Source organism: Bubalus bubalis, chromosome 19, assembly GCF_019923935.1.
Source record: "Bubalus bubalis isolate 160015118507 breed Murrah chromosome 19, NDDB_SH_1, whole genome shotgun sequence".
Classification (NCBI taxonomy): Eukaryota; Metazoa; Chordata; class Mammalia; order Artiodactyla; family Bovidae; genus Bubalus; species Bubalus bubalis.
In genome coordinates this window covers 32489424-32512680 of record NC_059175.1, presented here as the reverse complement: position 1 = coordinate 32512680, position 23257 = coordinate 32489424, and the positions used below count along the sequence as shown (strand labels likewise).

General features: G+C 40.6%; 1 protein-coding gene across 2 annotated transcripts in view; it reads right to left on the bottom strand.

The window, feature by feature from the left end:
• Positions 1-23257, bottom strand: part of OXCT1 (3-oxoacid CoA-transferase 1) — a 166886-nt gene that overhangs the window by 123854 nt on the left and 19775 nt on the right. For both annotated transcript variants that reach the window (XM_044932617.2, XM_006076397.4), the window contains exons 4-7: positions 13516-13651; positions 10748-10897; positions 3938-4044; positions 1251-1311 (exon numbers count right to left, since the gene is read on the bottom strand). In XM_044932617.2, coding sequence (XP_044788552.1) covers positions 1251-1311; positions 3938-4044; positions 10748-10897; positions 13516-13651 — 454 coding nt within the window. The remainder of the gene's footprint in view (positions 1-1250; positions 1312-3937; positions 4045-10747; positions 10898-13515; positions 13652-23257) is intronic.

The following is a 23257-nucleotide window of genomic DNA, read 5'->3' as shown; positions in this document are numbered from 1 at the left end:
AATACTCGTTTGTGGCAGTTTTACAGAGGTACATACAATCAACAGAGTTAAACTACCAATTAGTTCAAGCTGTGTTATAGGCGTTTTTCAGTACCGTTACAGGTGTATGAAAAGGCAAAGTCATTAAGATGATTCGATTAAAAAAAAATTGCACAGATTAAATCACATTATCCATTTTAAATGCAGGAAATATACCAAAGCCATTGCAAAAGAAACCATCCTGCCAATGTTGAAAGTACCACATTTCCCAGCACTTTAAAAATAGTACACTTCAAATATTGTCAATTAACCATTTTTCCATAAGAGGGGAAAAAAAAGAAGCCAAACTATGGCTATCTAGTAAAATAATAATACACTGTACTTTCCAAGAGAATTCTAACATTTGATTGTTTCAAAAATACAGCAGCACTGCCTCCATGAAATATCATCTTGGCCAAGTGCTTGAAGGAATGAAAAGATGTCAAATACAATGGTACCATAACAAGAAAAATCAAGAACATACATTCTCATTTCCAGATCCCAAGATGGGATCCTATAAAGCCCTCCCGTGGGGAAATTTATCTCAAATCCTATGAAAATCTGGTTCCAAAGTGATCCTCAAGCCTACATGAATTATTTTGAAGTCTCCTTTCAAGTTCCAATATATACACACAAAATGGCAGGGTTTTGGTATAAGCACCTATTTCTATCTCAGAGCTTTAACCCTAGGCACATTCTAGAATTATTCAAGTCTCTTCCGAACAAACCCTGAGATGTTTAAAGGAGAGTCAGTTAGTGCATTAATTCAACTGTTCCAAACAGAACTACATCAAAGCAATGAGTTGTATTACCCTCCTTTCTTGAGGGGCAAAGTATCACCACTTTCTGTCACAGTGAGATAAAGAACTTCTCCTGACACAACTTATTATTTTCCTTGGGATTCTGTTTAGAAAAATTCATCCCTGAGATTTTACCCAAGAAGGTCCACTTTGCTCAAGTACCAAAGAACTTTCATGAGCTGTTCAGCCTCATAGCTTGGTTCCCAAAGTGAGCATTCTGCTGAGATCCTAGCTAACCAGAGAGCTCAAATTCCAGCAAAATTTCAACTATCATATACTTAAATAGAATCCTTCAACATCTAAAATGAAAAAAAATGGTCACTGTCCTTCTTCATGAAAACAAATGAACTGTAGTACTTTTTCTTAAACTAACACATAACATCAACTTTAAAAAAGTAACATTAGGAAATCAGAAATAACCTCTTCTCTTACCTCCACCACTGTGGTTTCTGCAGCTTTGCACATCGGCAAGTTGAAATTCCTTGCACTTTTCCTACATTGGGGGTGAGGGAATAAGGAAGTGTGGAAAGAATGCCAAAAATAAGAACTGTCTCTCTCAGCTTTAATTACAGATTAAAATAATTTCTGCAATCTAAGACTCTGTGAATTTTTTTAAAAGAGTATATCGTATTTTCTGTAAGTTCTATAGATATTTTATATATAAAAACAATGTAATGGCCACTTAATGGAATCATATCATATTTATGGGGTTAAGAGAAAGAACTATTTTTCATTTTCAACATATAATATACAGAAAAATAAAATGGATATTAATGAGTATAATTTCTCTAAATCTTTTAACTGAAATGCTACTTTGTTTCTATAGTTAAATATTTCACTGAACTTGCTCTTGTTAAATATTAAGAAAAGTAGCGAGTGCTTTATCTGAGAAGGCATAGTAATTATACTCATTATTAAAGAGAAATCTATTGCTGAAATTAACTGAACATTCATGGGTAATTTGTGAGTCACTTATAAAGATCATTCTGGAGAACCAACTTCCAATGAAATTTTTGAAACTACAACCTCCACATCAGACCTTGAGGTATAAAAAAAGGGGGCCAATTTTGCTGATGCTTCTGCATTCCCAAGTTCCTAAATTCATGCACTTACTCTAATAATAAAAATTGAAATGTGTTCTTGTTCCTGAGAGTGTAAATTGGAAGGAAAAATTCTTTGGTAAAGAGGAATAATTCACAGCTGTGTCTTACCAGCCCTTTGTGCTAGCAATGTTTCTTTCACTTGGATTCAAGGATAGGTGTGTTCTTGAGAGAGGAATATCTCTATGTACTTTCACAAGCTACTGTATTGGATTCCATCAAACATCCAGCATCAAAAGCTCCAAGGACAGAGTGGCCTGGGGTGCAGGTATGCAGGGCCCGCCCACTCTACCAATGGCCTAGACAGACCTCTGTACCAGTTGTCCCACTCAACATGAAGGTCAGCCTAGAAGTCAGGATCTTAAGAATCTAGGCCACCTGACCGCTGGCGACAAGCACTCTCATTTCACATCAAAGCTCAATGGCTACTGAGCAGAAACCACAGGCATAAAGTCTATGCTCAGAATAGCTCTTGTGCTGTCTTTAGACAACAGGCAGTAAAGCACAGGATAAACTCATGGAAATATTTTAAGTAATTCATTTTCATTTGCTACTATACAATTTCATTAATTTTCCAAAAAAAAAAAAAAAAAAACTAGCTTCAAAAACATTACACCAAGGTATCAAATAAAGGTAGATAGCATTCAATGTCCTCTGTAATTGCTAAAATTAGTTATAATACCAAAAACTGACTAAATTTGGGGACTTCCCTAGCAGTCCAGTGGTTAAGACTCTGCACTTCTACTGCAGGAGACACAGATTCGATTTCTGGTCAAGGAACTAAGATCCTAAGTGCTGTGGCCCCATCAAAAAAACAAAATCAAACAAACAAAAAAAATTGGCTAAGCTCAAAACATCAAATACAGTATAGTTAATGTCATATAAAGTGTTAGTCACTTGGTGGTGTCCACTCTTTGTGACCCCATGAGCTGTAGCCTGCCAGGCTTCTCTGTCCATGGGATTCTCCAGACAAGAATACTGGAGTGGTTAGATATTCCCTTCTCTAGGGAATCCTCCCATTCCAAAGACTGAGCTCTGGTCTCAGGCATTGCAGGCAGATTCTTTACCATCTGAGCCACCAGGGAAGCCAATGTCATATAAGATCTTCAGAAATGAAACAGTAACATGAGAGTGATCACTGATAATTTAATTGTGATCATACCAAAGCTGCATTTGGTAAAGATTTTTTAAAAATCACTAACAAAAAGCAGGAAATGGACCATATTATAAAAAAGAAAACTAGTTCGGTAACCTAACAGGTGAAGTCTTCAAAACCAAACATTTTGAAAGCTTTTATGAGTATATTCAAAGGTGGCACAATTTTCAAAAAACAACTACATAATACCTAAATCCAAGATACTGAAACTTGGTATTTAGTATGCTTAGCGTAATCAAAAGATGTTGAAATCCATTAAGTGGCTTAATCTATCTGTGGCCATCCAGATAATGAAAATGAAAGCTAGGCATTATTAATGTTAATCAACTTTCCAAACATCATCTTTATAAGTGTTTCCTAGTAAACACCAACAAGCTCAGAAAAGAACTGACCTAAATGGTTATTAGCAATATTTTTCCAGAATATCAAACTAACTTAGGTGTTTTAAGACAATGCATATAAATAACGATGTCAAAATTAAATATAATTGTGTGCTTTTGTCAACTTTTCTAAGTATGTCACAACATGGTAATTAGTCTTAACCACTAAATTACACAGGACAAAAGTATATGCGACTATATACAAGACTAGAATAGATTCAAATGGTTAACAAACAGCGCACCATGGGCACCAATCAGTCAGAACAGATGTCCTCAAGTGCACCAAACCAGCATGGCCACACAGCAATGGTTCTGCACACACCTACACACACACATACACACATGTGACTGATTTTAAGCAATCTTTAAAATAAATTTTTAAATACCAAACACATTAAGATATCCATTTTGTAATCATAATTTTGGAAACATAAAGTTGCTAACAGGCATTATGTTGAACATTTTTTAAAACCATTGTACTACCTGAAAATCACGTTTCCGGCTCGGTCTGCCTTCCAGGCTTTCACCAAAGCAAAATCCCCTGTGATTGCTTCCTCCAAGATAAAATGCTGACCTTTAAACTCCCTCACCTGCAAGAGACAAAGGGCATCATCAGGATCTGCACAGGGCTTGGTTGGTTGTGATACCTGCTCTGATGTGTGTGTATGTGTGTGCTCAGTTGCTCAGTCGTGTCTGACTCTTTGAGACCCCAAATACTGCAATCCATCAGGCTCCTCTGTCCATGGAAGTTTCCAGGTTAGAATACTGGAGCAGGTTGCCATTTCCTACTCCAGGGGATCTTCTCTACCCACAGCTCAAACCTGCATCTCTTGTGTCTCCTGCATTGGTAGGCAGATTCTTTACCACTGAGCCACCTGAGAAGCCCCGCTAGTTACTTATTTGCCTAAGTGTAACTTACTTATTTTCTTATGTGTTTTACTAAACTATTAACTTCCCAACCCAGGGGCAGGTGCGTTCTTTGCTCCTGAGCCACCTGGGAAGACCCACCTGCTCTGACAGAGACAGATAAAAGGGATACAAGCCTAGTTAGGGCAAGGAGGAGACGATCTAAACTGAGACTTCCAGGATGAGCAGTGTTGGCCAGCAGTCCCCAACCTTTTTTTGGCACCAGGGGCCAGATTTCGTGCAAGATAATTTTTTCATAGACAGGTGTGGAGGGTAGTTTGGGGATGATTCAAGTGCATTTTATTTATTGTGCACTTTATTTCTATTATCTTTACATCAGCTCCACCTCAGATCATCAGGAATTAGATCCAGGAGGCTGGGGACCCCTGGACCAGGGTTCACTCAAAGTGGTGAAGAGGAAACTAAGGGAGCAGTGCGTGCAAAGGCCCCGTGGTAGGAGAGCTTGGTAACTCTGAGGAACTGAAAATTCTACATGCTTGTGGCATAGACTACATGTGTTAGCACTCACTTTACTATTTCTGTGAATAAGTTACATACTGACATGAAAAAGGCCCCTCTTTCCCTCCACTCTATGGCCTCCTTGGTGGCTCAGACAGTAGGAAATCCACCTGCAACGTGGGAGACCTGGCTTTGATCCCTGGGTCGAAAAGATCCCATGGAGGAGAACATAGTAACACACTCCAGTATTCTCACCTGGAGAAATTCACAGACAGAAGAGCCAGCGGGCTACAGTCCATGGGGTCACAAAGAGTCCAACCCGGCTGAGAGACTAACACTTTCAGTTTCCCTCCACTCTAGAAAAAAACTATATAGTTGCATGAAACGGGCAATGCATTATTTTCCTACCTAAAATAGTTATAAAAATCCATTCCTCTCTAATTAATTCATAATCATCTGCTGAGATTTTAATTGGGATTCCTAGAATTTATAGACTAATCTGAAGAGAACTGATATGCCATATCCCACCTGTGAGCATATTATAGGCCTATATTTTTTAAAGTCTTCTTTTACCTCCTTCAATAGTTTTACAATTCCCCCCAAAAAAGCTCTGTATGTATTTTCTAGGTTTACTCACAGGTGCTTCATGGTTTTTGATGACCACTATGACTATTATATTTTATTCTATTACACCTTCTTTTCTGTCATTACTGTTCTAATGGAAGGTTATTGATTTTTTGTATGTTTATTGACTTTTAATTCTACTCCAAATGGAAGAGATGGGGAGAAAAAGCATAAAGCAAAACTATGCTGTGGCATTTTGTTCCCTTTTTCTTCATGGGGACTTAGCTCTGGGAATTGAAACAAACAGAGGAAACAAAATCAACATCACACTCCATCACCACATGGGATGGAAGCCATTTGAAGGCTGAAGTCCATTCTCATTCCTACTGCGCCTCCTAGTGGAAAAAAAACTGCATGCATTTTACAGAAAGTTTTGAGAGACAGTTTGGGTACATATACTTTTCTTAAACTATGGTTTAAAAAAAAGAAACTTTTTAAAAAAATCATAGTTAATTTATAATATTGCATTAGTTTCAGGTATATAGCAAAGTGATTCAAATCCCAGATATAGGATTCAGATATCCCATATATGTATATATATGGGATTCCTGGGTACCTCAGCTGGTAAAGAATCTGCCTGCAATGTAGGCAACCCCAGTTCTATTCCTGGGCTGGGAAGTTCCCCTGGAGAAGGGATTGGCTACCCACTCCAGTATTCTTGGGCTTCCCTGGTGGCTCAGACAGTAAAGAACCCACCTGCAATTCGGGAAATCTGGGTTCAGTCCCTAGGTTGGGAAGATCCCCTGGAGGAGGACATGGCAACCCACTCCAGTATTCTTGCCTGGAGAATCCCCATGGACAGAGGAGCCTGGTGGGCTCCAGTCCATGGGATCACCAAGAGTCAGACATGACTGAGTGACTAAGCACAGCACATGTACACATATACATACATATATTCTTTTTGAGATTATTTTCCATTATAGGTTATTATAAGATATTGAATAAAGCTCCCTGTGTTACAGAGTAGGTTCTTGTTATTTATTTTTATATAATAGTGTGTATATGTTAATCCCAAACACCTAACTTATCCGTCTCCCCAACTTTACCCATTGGTAACCATAAGTTTGTTTGCTATGTCAGTGAGTCTATTCCTGTTGTGTAAATAAGCTCACTTGTATCAATCTTTTAGTTTCCACATATGTGATATCATATGATATTCTGTATTTGACTGAGTTCATTTAGCTCTAGGTCTATCCATGTTACTGCAAACGGAATTAATTCATTTTTATGGCTAAGTAATATTCCATTGTATATATGTACTACATCTTCTTTAACCATTCACGTCGATAGACATTTAGGGTGCTTCTGTTTCTTGGCTACTGTAAATAATACTGCTATAAAACACTGGGGTGCATACATCTCTTTGAACTAGGGTTTTTATCTTTTCCATATATGCCCAGGAGTGGGACTGTTTTCTACTCTGGCTGCACTAATTTATATTCCCACCATCAGTATAGATTCCCTTTTCTCCACAGCCTCTCCAGCACTTATTATTTGTAGACTTTTTGATGACAGCCATTATGACCAGTAACTATGTTTAGTTTAACTTCTTGTTTTCCGCTCTGGCTGCATCAATTTATATTTCCACCATCAGTATAGGTTCCCTTTTCTCCACAGTCTCTCCAGCACTTATTATTTGTAAACTTTTTGATGATGGCCATTCTGACCAACGTGAAGTGATACTTCACTGTAGTTTTGATTTACATTAAAACAGAAATCATTTCTTACAGAACAGTTTCCTTAAAGGTATTATGACACATTATGTCAGAAAAAAATGAATGAATTTAGGGAATCACAGATGAATGAGGATCATATTAATATGAACTTAGATAAATTATATAAAGGATATTTGTAAGATACACATCAATAGTTTTTTCAGTTCAGTCCCTCAGTCATGTCCGACTCTTTGTGACCCCATGGACTGCTGCATGCCAGGCTTCCCTGTCCATCACCAATTCACGGAGCTTACACAAACTCATGTCCATCGAGTCAGTGATGCCATCCAACCATATCATCCTCTGTTGTCCCCTTCTCCTCCTGCCTTAGTTTTTTTAAGTCTTATGAATTTCAGTCATCACTAATGATGATAGTTGAGTCTTTTCCATGCAGACCTAGAAAAACACATCTGAACATATGCCAACTCAGGGCAAAGTAAAAACACTGACATTTTTTTCTATTCCAATTATATGACTTCCTTAAGGGGCTAAATATCAGCAGTTGCTAAGTGTTAGCTATTTTAAAATTTAAAAACAGAGACAGAATTGGTTTTGTCAAACTAGCTATTATATTCACTTGAGTCACTCATTTCACAGTCTCCATGTCCTCATCTTTCCATCTGAATCCACTCCATTCAAATTTTCACCATTCCAGAAAAATCCTCTGTTCCAAAAAAATCACCGTTTAAGGTCACCAATGACCTCCACATTTTCAACTGCAATGGTCAACTTCCAGTCCTATTACTCAGCTCCTTCACTCTCTGACACAGTTGATCACTCCTTGCTTTGTAAAAGTTTCCAACTTCCAAATCACCTCCCCTGGATCTCCTCTTTACTCACTGGACACTCCCATTTTATTCACTGCTTCTTTTCCTCTTTTCAATCTTTAAATGCCAGGCCTCTTCTAAACCCTTAAATGCAAAAGAGGTGTTCTCTGCACTCCAGCCCTCATCACTCAAGTCCCATGGTTTTAAACACCACGTGCTGATCATTTCTGGGTTGGGAAGATCTGCTGGAGAAGGGATAGGTTACCCATTCCAATATTCTTGGGCTTCCCTGGTGGCTCAGTTGGTAAAGAACATGCCTACAATGCGGGAGACCTGGGTGCAACCCCGGGTTGGGAAGATCCCCTGGAGAAGGGAAAGACTACCCTCTCCAGTATTCTGGCTTGGAGAATTCTGTGGACTGTATAGTCCATGGGGTTGCAAAGAGTCAGACATGACTGAGCAAATTTCACTTGCTGATGCCTCCTAAGTTCCTATCCCAGCTCTCAACCCTCCCTGAGCTGACCTAAAGCCTACTGAGTAGCTACTCTTGGAGGCCAATGAATCTCTTAAACACTTCAAGTCCAGAAAGAGCTCCTTGTTAATTCTCATACTTGGCCCATCTCAATAAGCAGCATACCTGATTCGTGTCTTTTCTTACTCAGTAAATCGTGTTGGCTCTACTCTTAGTGTATTTCCCAACTGCAACCACTTCTCACAAATTCCGCTGTCACCACCTCAATCTAAATCACCTTCTACTTCCAACTGGATCAGTATTAATACAACAGCCCCTCATCTCTCTCGCTGCTTCTGCTTCTGGGTCTCCGACAAAAAAACCCACTCCCATCTCTCTAAATATAGATAATGTTCATCCAAAAGAAAAACAACTGAAAAGCTCTCCTTTTCAGGATTGAGAAAAAGATGGAGTGATATTTTGATGCTAAAAAAAAAACCCACTCCCAAAAGCCACAGTGATCTTTCCAAAATATAGCTCAGGTCCCATCACTCTCCCACTTCTATTCAACACTCTCAACCCCTCACCACTCTCAGTGAAGCCCAAGCTCATGTGACCTGGCTCCTGCCTCTCTTCAATCTCCAATCCTACCACTCTCTGCCTCGTTCACTCTGTTCCAGTCTCACTGCCCTGCTGTTGCACACACTCGGCAAGCCTGCCAAGGACCATGTCCTTCCTCTTTCTTCTGACTAGAGCACAGCCTACAATCATCACCCAGCTCATTCTCCTATCTTATTCAGGTCTCTACCAAACATCACCTCTCAGAGAGGTTCCCCTGACCCAGCCTGGAACACACCTTCCTGGCCACTCAGCACCCTCTCTGCCTTTGCCCTACTTGATTTCTTACATTTTGAATTTGTCTCTTCATTCTTTGTCAGATCCCCCACTACAGGGGGACTTGGCCTAAAGGACCCCTTTTTCCAATCACGTTTGGACTAGTGCTTAGCAAACAGAAGGACCTCAAATAACTATCACTAATCCAAGGAATTCACTCATTTCCTCTTCCCATCATAATCAAGGAAAATAAAGTTGGCTAACAAGAATCATTTCTAGAGATTATCTGTTGTATTCCTCGGGATTCAGACAAAATCACAAAACTGCTAGATGCCTACACCTGACTCCAGGCTGAAATGAACCCAGGCATTCAGGAGAGATTCTAGTCTATCCTTTGTTTTCATAGGGTGAGTTAATGATGCAACTTCTAGCAAGTCCTCAAAGCATTCACCAGATTTTGCTGGCTATCCTAATCTACATTAACTAGGATCCATCTTAATAATTAGGTTCCTGTCTTTTTCTTTGCGAAAACTTTTTAAACCTAATTAGGCAAGAAGCAAGATAGAGTATAAAAATCGTTAACAAAAGCTTTGAGTCAATATAGGTAACCCTAAGCAGAAAAGGCACAGCTAAGGACGAAGGACGCTGCTGGAGACAAACATGGGACAGCAGGGAGATGAGAGCAACGACCTTTATCTTCCCCCAGAACCCCGAGGGGCACAGCTAACATCCCTATACGAAGAAAGGTGACAAGACCCCTTGATATACTAAGTTCTCACTTCTCTAGAGATAAGTTCAGCAGTCCATGACTTTTGTTAACTCTCATGAGCCATGTGGGCAGAGAGAAGGGAAAGATACCAAAAATACAGCAATGAAATACTGGCCTGTGTCATTTTTAAAACTGGCTCCTGAATATCTCAAATACCTGTATCTAGAGTTCTATTCTTTTCTAATGTGTGAGGAAAGTTACCTAGTATAAAGATACTCCATCCTATCCAGCACTTTAAATAAAACTGTTATTCAGTCTAAGGCTCAAATGTGTCCAGCGTACAAAATGAAGGATAAAGAAGATAATATAAACTTGGTATTCATTCTACTCATATTATATATTTATAACCATTCTCTGTTTTTTAAGATTATAGACAAATTTGTGATTTCTTTAGCTTTTTTTCCGCTCTTCAATCATGTCCAGAAGGGGCCTGAACATGAAGAGTTTAATATTATACATATTATGGTATTAAATAAAGTAGCTGTATTTTATTTTCCATGTAAACATAATCAGTAATTATACACACTCCTAAATTTCTTAAAACCTACCATAAAACTAATCTTGACTCTCATTTCTATGGATTAGTTTTCCTTCTCATTTGTTTATTTTGGTTCCTCTACGTGACTTTAATTACTAGCAGATGTTCAGTGTTAGCTAGAAATTGTAGCTAGCATATGTATGTTACTGAACGAATGTGTTTTATTCTCACCCAGGTATGATTTTATACTTATTTACCCAATGAGTCCACCTGGAATCCATGCATCTTACCTCTCTCGGCTTACTGGCAATGGCAATGCTGCCATCTTTGTTGTATTTGATTGGTGACCCCCCTTCTTGCACCAGGGTCCCATACCCTGTGCTGGTGTAAAATGCAGGAACTCCAGCCCCACCTGCACGAATCCTCTCTGCAAGCGTGCCCTACAAGCGAGCAAACAACATTGCATCAAAAGTCCATTAAGCACACTTATGTCTGTGGACGCAAATACTTAGCCACACGGTCCCTGCTCTCTAGGTGTTTATCCATCTAAACCACCCCTAGTAGGGCATATTGGTCTACCTCACTAACACTGCAGGCTAGAAGATCAATGCAAAACAATGACTGACTCTCTAGACAACAACTTCTCTATTTTTAATCCTTAATTTGTAATGGAACTGCTTATTTGTATACTCATGTTCTCGGTTTCCATGTCTCCACTGGTTTCTCAACATCATATTTTACAAGTCTATTTGTAATACTTTTAAATCAATTTTCAAATCTGAAGTATATAACTTTAACTGTATACATTTAAAGACATACAATAAAATATTGTGTTTTACTGTGTGCTACATGTAGGTACAGCCTGAATCTTATCATAAATAACAATATCATGATTATATAATAATAATGTAAAATTTCCAGTTATTTAGAATGTATTTTAAACCTTCTCTTAAGTATTTTATCTACTATGTTATCTAATTAAGGAAAAATACAAACAACAAAGACTACAACATAAAGCTAAACCGGTTTTTAAAAAGCCAAGAGAAATTCAAATTTTGTTTAAGAGTAGGAACAGCTGTATGAAAAATGACTTTGCATCTTCTTCTGATCACTTTGTCTCCCTTTTAGGTACTAGTCATTTCAAATCTAATTTCCCCAGCTGCGCTCTCACCACCACCTGCCTTTCCACCCAGTTTTCCTACAGGGAAATAACTCTGGCCCTAAACACTTGCTGAAACACACCCTAACATATGGTCTAGTTATACCATATTCAGTTCAGTTCAGTTCAGTTCAGTTTAGTCGCTCAGTCGTGTCCGACTCTTTGCGACCCCATGGACTACAGCACGCCAGGCCTCCCTGTCCATCACCAACTCCCGGAGTTTACTCAAACTCATGTCCATTGAGTTGGTGATGCCATCCAACCATCTCATCCTCTGTCCTCCCCTTCTCCTGCCTTCAATGTTTCCCTGCATCAGGGTCTTTTCCAATGAGTCAGCTCTTCGCATCAGGTGGCCAAAGTATTGGAGTTTCAGCTTCAACATCAGTCCTTCCAATGAACATTCAGGACTGATTTCCTTTAGGATGGACTGGTTGGATCTCCTTGCAGTCCAAGGGACTCTCAAGAGTCTTCTCCAACACCACACTTCAAAAGCATCAATTCTTCGGCATTCAGCTTTCCTTATAGTCCAACTCTCACATCCATACATGACTACTGGAAAAACCATAGCTTTGACTATATGGACCTTTGTTGGCAAAGTAATGTCTCTGCTTTTTAATATGCTGTCTAGGTTGGTCATAACTTTCCTTCCAAGGAGTAAGCATCTTTTTATTTCATGGCTGCAGTCACTATCTGCAGTGATTTTGGAGCCCCCCCCCCAAAAAAAGTCAGCCACTGTTTCCACTGTTTCTCCATCTATTTGCCATGAAGTGATGGGACCAGATGCCATGATCTTCGTTTTCTGAATGCTTTAAGCCAATTTTTTCACTCTCTTCTTTTACTTTCATTAAGAGGCTCTTTAGTTCTTCACTTTCTGCCATAAGGGTGGTGTCATCTGCATATCTGAGGTTATTGATATTTCTCCCAGCAATCTTGATTCCAGCTTGTGCTTCATCCAGCCCAGCATTTCTCATGATGTACTCTGCATATAAGTTAAATAAGCAGGGTGACAATATACACCCTTGACGTACTCCTTTTCCTATTTGGAACCAGTCTGTTGTTCATGTCCAGTGTTAACTGTTGCTTCTTGACCTGCATACAGATTTCTCAAGAGGCAGGTCAGGTGGTCTGGTATTCCCATCTCTTTCAGAATTTTCCACAGTTTATTGTGATCCACACAGTCAAAGGCTTTGGCATAGTCAATAAAGCAGATATAGATGTTTTTTTCTGGAACTCTCTTGCTCTTTCAATGATCTAGTGGATTTTGGCAATTTGATCTCTGCTTCCTCTGCCTTTTCTAAAACCAGCTTGAACATCTGGAAGTTCACGTATTGTTGAAGCCTGGCTTAGAGAATTTTGAGCATTATTTTGCTAGCGTGTGAGATGAGTGCATCATATTCAGACTAGATAACTGCCTGCCTAACCAGTAGTGAGAATAGGCTTCGATATTAACAATGCTGAGTTTAATATTGTCCCAACCTGAAAACAAGGGTCTACTTGAACTGGGACCTTTATTTTCCTGATATGTCTCAGCAAGACCAGATTCTGCATAAATTTCTAATTCTATGATTAGTAGGAGTTGACTTTTAGGACAATCTTCAAACATTTCAGTGAGTGCTTTTGCATGCCACAGTGAAATTCACATTCCAGTGCCAAATTTAACATTTTATCCTGAAGCCTGGATATTTTCACTAGAAATACTTTCTTTTACAGTGCATAGCAACAAAACATTAGTCCTCTAGCAGTCAAGAGGTGTGACTTATAAACAAGTTTTCTCGGTTTGGCAAAACAGCATTCTATCTTACCTCTCTTACACAATGAAATTTCTAGAAGGAAAAAGCTAAACTTCAAAATAACTTTGTATTATTAAAAAAAAAAAAACTTTTTTTTTTTTTTTTTTACCTGTGGTGTCAGCTCTACTTCTAATTCGCCAGATAAATACTGTCGTTCAAATTCTGCATTTTCTCCCACATAGGAAGAGACCATGCGTTTTATCTGCTTGGATCGAAGTAAAAGGCCCAAACCAAAGTTGTCAACCCTAGAAAGAAAACACAAGTGGCTAACAATCAAAGGGACATCCGAAGGAACACTAACATCCTCACATTCAGAAACTTGAGATTTTATATGACAAATCACTGACATTACTCCTAACAACTTCCTTTTCTCCCTCATTCAACTTCACATCCTAATCCTTCTCATGCCAACAAGTAATTATTTGCACTCACCTAATTCTTTCCTAATTCTCATAATGTGTCATTTCCAAGCCTATAACCTTCCCCAGGCAGTCCAGATACAGTAAACACCTTAAAGCAGTCCAGGTAGGTACCTGTCAACTTTCTGATAGATCTGTTTCATAGTCCAAGTCTTCCAATACTGAATCTAATAACAATTCCCACTCACCATGGGTGTAAGGAAATAGTTGCATAGAAGAGTTCCCTGATGGTCCAGTGGTTAGGACTCGGCACTTTCACTATGGTGGCCCGGGTTCAATCCCTGGTTGGGGAACTAAGATCCCATAAGCCATGAAGTGTGGCCAAATATATATATAGATATGTATATATATTTGCAGATTTTATTCTTACTTGAAGAAACTTGGCTGCCTATGTGCTCAGTTAAGTCCAACTCTTTCATGACCCCATGGACTGTAGCCCTCCAGGTTCCTCTGTCCATGGGATCTTCCAGGCAAGAATACCAGAGTGGGTTGCCATTCCCTTCTCTAGGGACTCTTCCTGATCCAGGGATCGAACCCACATCTCCTGCATCTCCTGCACTGGCAGGTGGATTTTCTAATACTGAGCCACCTGGGAAGCCCTTCCAAAGGAAACTAAAGCCTAAATAGCAAGTATTTTCAGGAATGCAGTTTTGAAATGTGGGGAGAATTTCCTGAAAATTAATAATATACTTGTCCACTAGAAGGCTCCAAATCACTAAAGAGCCTCTCCAAACACTGATTATGCACAAGGCTTTACACTTTCTGTTTATTCCCTTCTCCCAAATGGCAACCCACTCCAGTATTCTTGCCAGGGAAATCCCAAGGACAGAGGGGCTGGGTGGGCTACAGTCCATCAGGTTGCAAGAGTTGGACATGACTGAGCACGCACAGATACACACAGACATTAAAAAATTTCCCAGTTCTTTGGGTAAACAATTCTATTCCCCTCAATTCAACTCTACCTACAGCCTTCTCCAGCTCACTTGATGGCAGCCCCATCTTACAGATCTTAAGAACAAAACTCAGGGAGTGACTCCTGACACACAGGTTCCACGTCAGCTCTTCTGGAAAATCCTGACTCTGCATTCAGTATCCACCCAGAATCTGAGCATTTCTCACTCCCTCTCTGGAACTGGCACCATATCTTGCCTGGATACCACAGTAACCTTCCCTGCTTCTACTCCCTCCCACTACGATCTACTCACAAAATGATAGCCCAAACTACAATATGTCAGATCATGTCACTGCTCTGCTTGAAACCCTGCAGTTGTACCCATTTATTCAGAGTAAAAGTAAAGGTCTCTCTCTAGAGTGGCCCCCTAGGATGGGTTGAAATGCCCTTTCACACCTCTGACCTCACTCCTCCCATTCTTCTTTTTGCTCAATTCTCTGCCTCTGCCGGCCTCCTTACAGTCCCTCAAATACACCGGGCATTCTGCATGGAGGCCCTTACACTGGCCTTTCCATCTCTCTCGGAAACTCTTTCCCCATATAGGGTTTTACATAAACATTTCTTGACATCTGTCAAATGAATTTATTGCTTCATTTCACTTTCCCCTCCTCACTGGTTCTTTAGTAATAAAAATGAAAATCATTAAGTCTTCAAGCTGGATATTTGCTATATGTCCCTCCAGATCCATTCTTCAACCTCCAGTCTGCCCCACGCCTAGGGTGGCTGCCCTGTGTAGACTGAATCATGGGGTCCCCTGCCCTCTGGCTTCTATTGAGTCCATCCACTTTTGATTGGGTCCAGCCAATCAAAGGCACCACCAGGAGGATCAGGGGAGTGAGGGGAGAATGATGTCAGGACTTCTGTTCCCTTAGCTCTCTCCCTGGCACCTGCAGCACACTGGATAGCCCTCTCCAAAAGACTTTCTTCTGGGTTCTAACAGCCCCCATCCCCTTGCCCCGTCAGGGCCAGGGCTGGTGATAACAGCTCTCCACTGTTACTAACTCTAAGGTTCTTCAATACTCATGTTTGCCTTCCCTCAGCCCTGACTCTTCCTTTAGAAAGAGTCTCTTTGGTAAATTCTCTCAATTATCTAATGTAACAATACCATTGATATCCTCTGGAGCCCTGTCCATATAAAGTTGTAAAGTTGTATATAGTAAAAGAATCCATGAATGTGGATATAACCCATTTGCTTTTTAGTTTTAACAAATCTGAAACTCCCTCCAAGTACTGAGGTCCATACCATAAAACACAATACAGTTGGCCATTCACTGACTTGGGAATTTTTCCAACCACACTTTCATTGATCTCTATGTAGTCTCCCAACCCATTACACATTTGAACTTATCTCTGTTTGGAGATAACCTCTCTGTATTTGTTTATCTTGGCTCTGGACACCATGTGTATTTAGCTATTGGTTTATTTCTGGACTAGCAAGCTGGCATAGCAACCCAGCAGAGCATAAGATACTCAGCTGAGGTTATCACCTGACCAGGAACAAATTTAGTGTTTATGCCTCAAAAAATGTGGTTAGATAGCTTATCATAAGAGTGTCTTTCCTAGTTTCCCTAGTGGTCCAGCGGTTAAGAATTCGCCTTGCAATGCAAGGGACACCTGTTTGATCCCTGGCCCAGGAAGATTCCCCCATGCCATAGAGTTACCAAGCCCATGCGCCACAACTCCCGAGCCAGTGCTCTCGAGCCTGAGAGCCACAACACCTGAAGCCAATGTGCAGAAACTACTGTAGCCTGCATGCCTAGAGCCCGTGCTCCACACAAGGGAAGGCACCGCAATTAGAAGCCCACAGCCCACAAAGAGCAGCCCCCACTCGCTGCAACTAGAGAGAGCCCTCGTGCAGCAATGAAGACCCACCACAGCCAAAAGACTAATAATAATAAAATAAACAAATAAATCTTAAAAGAGTGTCTTTCCTGCCATATACTTTCCAGTTCATAAATTCAGTAAACATGTACCCCTTATCTACTGTGTCTCAGACACTAATGATAAAAAAGTGAAAAGGGCAAGGCCTCACACAAGAAAAAAGAAAGACATATGTAATCTTTTGCTAATGAAAAATCTACTATATTCCTAATAGAGAAACACACATATTAAAGCATCTTGAAGCTCTCTGGTATTAAAGATAATCTGAATGAACTTTCAAAGATATTATCTTACTTAGTGTCTTTAGTGGGAGAAGGCAATGGCACCCCACTCCAGTACTTTTGCCTAGAAAATCCCATGGACGGAGGAGCCTGGTAGGCTGCAGTCCATGGGGTCGCTAGAGTCAGACACAACTGAGCGACTTCACTTTCACTTTTCACTTTCATGCATTGGAGAAGGAAATGGCAACCCACTCCAGTGTTCTTGCCTGGAGAATCCCAGGGACGGGAAGCCTGGCGGGCTGCCGTCTATGGGGTTGCACAGAGTCGGACACGACTGAAGCGACGCAGCAGCAGCAGTGCCTTTAGTAGCCAATATTTTTCTAGCATACCTGAAGAGAGATCTGACCTTTCTCCTACAGCACCACAAACTCATGTTAAAACATTTTAATGGTTAAAAGAAGTCTAAGGCCAAGAATTCATTAGAGAGGTATACTGCTGCTGCTGCTGCTAAGTCGCTTCAGTCGTGTCTGACTCTGTGCGACCCCATAGACTGCAGCCCACCAGGCTCCTCCATCCCTGGGATTCTCCAGGCAAGGACACTGGAGTGGGTTGCCATTTCCTTCTCCAATGCATGAAAGTGAAAAGTGAAAATGAAGTCGTTCAGTCATGTCCACAAATGTGTATTTCATGGAAGACATCAATGTACTACAAATATTTTTCATTTTCTGAATCTGAAATTTCATTTTCTGAAATCTCACTGACAATTCTAAAATAAACTGTCAAAATAAAACTCTAATAATGAAATTGCAACCAATGATGCAATCAACAAGGGGTTAATTTACAAACTATACAAACAGCTGATACAACTCAATATCAAAAAACCCAAACAATCCAATCAAAAAATGGGCAGAAAACCTAAATAAACATTTCTCCAAAAAAGACAAACAGCCAACAGGCACATGAAAAAGACACTCAATATCACTAATTACTAGACACATGCAAATCAAAATTATCAGGAGGTATCACCTCACACCAGTCAGAATATCCATCATCAAAAAGTCTACAAATAATAAATGCTGGAGAGGATATGGAGAAAAGGGAACCCTCCTACACTGTTGGTAGGCATGTAAATTGGTGCAGCCACTACGGAAAACTGTGTGGAAGTTCCTTAAAAAACTAAAAATAATTATCATATGATCCAGCAACACCCCTCCTGGGCATATATCTGAAGAAAACTCTAATTTGAAAAGATACATGCACCTCAACATTCACAGCAGCATTATTTTCAACAGCCAAGACATCAAAACAACCCAAGTATCCATCAACAGATTAATGGATAAAGAAGATATAGTGTATACATGTGTTCAGTTCAGTTCAGTTGCTCAGTCGTGTCCGACTTTTTTCGACCCCATGAATCGCAACACACCAGGCCTCCCTGTCCATCACCAACTCCCGGAGTTCACTCAGACTCACGTCCATCGAGTCAGCAACGCCATCCAGACATTTCATCTTCTGTTGTCCCCTTCTCCTCCTGCCCCCAATCCCTCTCAGCATCAAAGTCTTTTCCAATGAGTCAACTCTTATACATAATGAAATATTACTCATCCATAAAAAAGAATGAAATATTGCCATCTGCAGAAACATCAATGGACCTAGAGATTATCATGAGTGAAGTAACTCAGAGAAATAGAAAATTATATGATATCACTTATATGTGGAATCTAAAAAATAATACAAATGGGGAAGGGACAGGGTAATAAATTAGGAGTATGGGATTAAGAAATACACACTATCATATACAAAATAGTTTGTATTTCTTAATCCCATACTCAACAACAAGGGTTTACTGTATACAACAGGGAATTATATTCAATATCTTATAATAACCTATTGTGGAAAAGAATCTGAAAAAGATGAATATATATATATATATATACAGTTCAGTTTAGTCGCTCAATCGTGTCCGACTCTTTGTGACCCCATGAATCACAGCATGCCAGGCCTCCCTGTCCATCACCAACTCCCGGAGTTCACTCAGACTCACATCCATCGAGTCAGTGATGCCATCCAGCCATCTCATCCTCTGTCGTCCCCTTCTCCTCCTACCCCCAATCCCTCCCAGCATCAGAGTCTTTTCCAACGAGTCAACTCTTCGCATGAGGTGGCCAAAGTATTGGAGCTTCAGCTTTAGTATCGTTCCTTCCAAAGAAATCCCAGGACTGATCTTCTTCAGAATGGACTGGCTGGATCTCCTTACAGTCCAAGGGACTCTCAAGAGTCCTCTCAAACACCACAGTTCAAAAGCATCCATTCTTCGGCGCTCAGCTTTCTTCACAGTCCAACTCTCACATCCATACATGACCACTGGAAAAACCATAGCCTTGACTAGACGGAACTTTGTTGGCAAAGTAATATATATATGTATATATAAATATATAGCTCCCAGGCTCCTCTGTCCATGGAATTTTCCAGGCAAGAATACTGGAGTGGGTAGCCATTCCCTTCTCCAAGGGATCTTCCCGACTTAGGGATTGAATCCGGGTCTCCTGAATTGCAGGCAGATTATTAACCATCTGAGCCACCAGGGATGCCCATATATAGAATTAACAACAAAGTATTAATGTACACCTCAGGGAACTATATTCAATATCTGATAATAATTTACAAGGGAAAAGAATCTGAAAAAAATTTATATACATATACATATATACACACACACACACACACACACACACACACACACACATACACACACAGATGTGTAACTGAATCACTTTACTGGACAGCTGTAAGTAATAATATTATAAGTCAACTATAATTTAATTTTAAAAAATGAAGTTGCAACTATTTTCCAAACAGTATTTCTCTTCTTTACTCTCAATTTAAATATACTCATCTCAATTATAGCCACAATTGCCTGTGGCTCAGCTGGTAAAGAAACTACCTACAATGTAGGAGACCTGGGTTCAATCCCTGGGTTGGGAAATCCCCTGGAGAAGGGCAAGGCTACCCACTCCAGCATTCTGGCCTGGAGAATTCCATGGACTGTATAGTCCATGGGGTGGCAAACAGTCAGACACAACTAAGAGACTTTCACTTTCACCAGTGGCCTGATAGCTCAGTTGGTAAAGAATCTGGCTGCAATGCAGGAGACCTGGGTTTGATGCCTGGGTCGGCAATATACTCTGGAGAAGGAAATGGCAACCCACTCCAGTATTCCTGCCTGAAGAATCTCATGGACAGAGGAGCCTGGCAGGCTACAGTCCATGGGGTCGCAAGAGTCAGACATGACTTAGCGTCTAAACCACCAATAATAAAAGCTTATGATTTTATATGTACTGTAATAATATCAAGTGTACCAAAACAAAAGAAAATGTAGTGCAAATGATCCCCAACTAAAAATGGTTTGACTTAATTTTTCAACTTTACGGTTGTGTGAAAGTCATATGCATTCAGCAGAAACCATACTTCAAATTTTGATCTTTGTCCAGACTAGCGATCTGCAGTTCAACATCCTCGTGACACGGGGCAGAGGCAGCCACAGCTCCATCAGCCACGCAATCATGAGGGTAAACAACCAGCACTCTTACAACCATTCTGTACCCATAGAACCATTCTGTTTCTCACTCTCAGCACAGTATTCAATAAATTACATGAGCTAATCAACACTGTATTACAAAATAAACTTTGTGGTAGATGATTTTGCCCAACTGTAGGCCAATATAAATCTCAGCACGTTGAAGGCAGGGTGGGCTAAGCTACAAAGCTCAATAAGTTAGGTGTACTGATATACTGATGACTTAGAATATTTTCACTTTAGAATGGGTTTATTGGGATTTAAATGGAGGAAGAACTGTATTTGGATATAAGGTTAATTTATGACATAGTGAGGGGCTTCCCAGGTGGCACTAGTGGTAAAAAACTGGCCTGCCTATGCAGGAGACATAAGAGACACGGATTGGTTCCCTGGGTCAGAAAGATCCCCTGGAGGAGGGCATGACAGCCCACTCCAGTATTCCTACCTGGAAAATTGCCATGTACCAAGGAGTCTAGCAGACTATATTCCATAGGGTCACAAAGAGTCAGACACAACTGGACTGGTAAGTCACTTACCAGGCACACATACATGACATAGTTATATGAGACAAGTGAAATCTTGAAGGGGCTGAGCAGGAAGTCCAAGTGCACATCCCAGGAAGTGGTTAAGTTCAGTTCAGTTCAGTCACTCAGTTGTGTCCAACTCTTTGTGATACCATGGACTGCAGCACGCCAGGCCTCCCTGTCCATCGCTGACTCCTGGAGCTTGCTCAAACTCATGTCCATTGAGTCTGTGATGCCATTCAACCATCTCATCTTCTGTCATCCCCTTCTCCTCCCACATCAGGGTCTTTTCAAATGAGTCAGTTCTCCGCATCAGGTGGCCAAAGGATTGGAGTCTCACCTTCAGCATCAGTCCTTCCAATGAATATTCAGGATTGATTTCCATCAGGAGGGACTGGTTGGATCTCCTTGCAGTCCAAGAGTCTCTCAAGAGTCTTCTCCAATGCCACAGTTCAAAAGCATCAATTCTTCAGAGCTCAGCTTTCTTTTTTCATTTTTAAACTAATTTATTTCTCTTAATTGGAAGCTAATTACTTAAAATATTGTAGTGGTTTTTCCCAGAGAAGGTAATGGCAACCCACTCCAGTACTCTTGCCTGGAAAATCCCATGGACAGAGGAGCTTGGTAGGCTGCAGTCCATGGGGTCACTAGGAGTCGGACACGACTGAGTGACTTCACTTGCACTTTTCACTTTCATGCATTGGAGAAGGAAATGGCAACCCACTCCAGTATTCTTGCCTGGAGAATCCCAAGGACAGGGGAGCCTGGTAGGCTGCCGTCTATGGGGTCACACAGAGTCAAACACAACTGAAGCGACTTAGCAGCAGCAGCAGCAGTGGTTTTTGCCATACATTGACATGAATCATCCATAGGTGTACATATGTTCCCCATCCTGAACCCCCCTCCCGCCTCCCTCCCCATCCCGGCCCTCAGGGTCATCCCAGTGCACCAGCCCTGAGCACCCTGTCTCATACATCAAACCTGGACTGGCAATCTGTTTCACATATGATAATATACATGTTTCAATGCCGTTCTCTCAAATCAGCTTTCCTTATAGTCCAACTCTCACATACATACATGACTACTGGAAAAACCATAGCTTTGAATAGATGGATCTTTGTTGACAAAGTAATGTCTCTGCTTTTGAATATGCTGTCTAGGTTGGTCATAACTTTCCTTCCAAGGAGTAAGCATCTTTTAATTCCATGGCTGCAGTCACCATCTGCAGTGATTTTCGACCCAGAAAAATAAAGGGTGTCACTGTTTCCACTGTTTCTCCATCTATTTGCCATGAAGTGATGGGACCGGATGCCATGATTTCTGTTTTCTGAATGTTGAGTTTTAAGCCAACTTTTTCACTCTTCTTTCACTTTCATTAAGAGGCTCTTTAGTTCTTCTTCACTTTCTGGGTATCATCTGCATGTGTGAGGTTATTGATATTTCTCCCGGCAATCTTGATTCCAGCTTGTGCTTCTTCCAGCCCAGCATTTCTCATGATGTACTCTGCATATAAGTTAAATAAGCAGGGTGACAATATACACCCTTGACGTACTCCTTTTCCTATTTGCAACCGTCTGTTGTTCCATGCCCAGTTCTAACTGTTGCTTCCTAACCTGCATACAGATTTCTTAAGAGGCAGGTCAGGTGGTATGGTATTCCCATCTCTTTCAGAATTTTCCACTGTTTATTGTGATCCACACAGTCAAAGGCTTTGGCATAGTCAATAAAGCAGAAATAAATGTTTTTTTCTAGAACTCTCTTGCTTTTTCCATGATCCAGCGGATGTTGGCAATTTGATCTCTGCTTCCTCTGCCTTTTCTAAATCCAGCTTGAACATCTGAAGTTCACGGTTCATGTACTGTTGAAGCCTGGCTTGAAGAATTTTGAGCATTACTTTACTAGCGTGTGAGATGAGTGCAACTGTGTTGTAGTTTGAGCATTCTTTGGCATTGCCTTTCTTTGGGATTGGAATGAAAACTGACTTTTTCCAGTTCTGTGGCCACTGCTGAGTTTTCCAAATTTGCTGGCATATTGAGTGCAGCACTTTCACAGCATCATCTTTCAGCTCAACTGGAATTCCATCACCTCTACTAGCTTTGTTCACAGTGATGCTTCCTAAGGCCCACTTGACTTCGCATTCCAGGATGTCTGGCTCTAGGTGAGTGATTATCTGGGTCATGAAGACCTTTTTTATACAGTAGCACAAGGTTTGTTTGAGCCCTCTGAGCATCTCTGGCAGGAAAGGAGGAAGTGGTTAGACCTTCCCAAACCAAATAA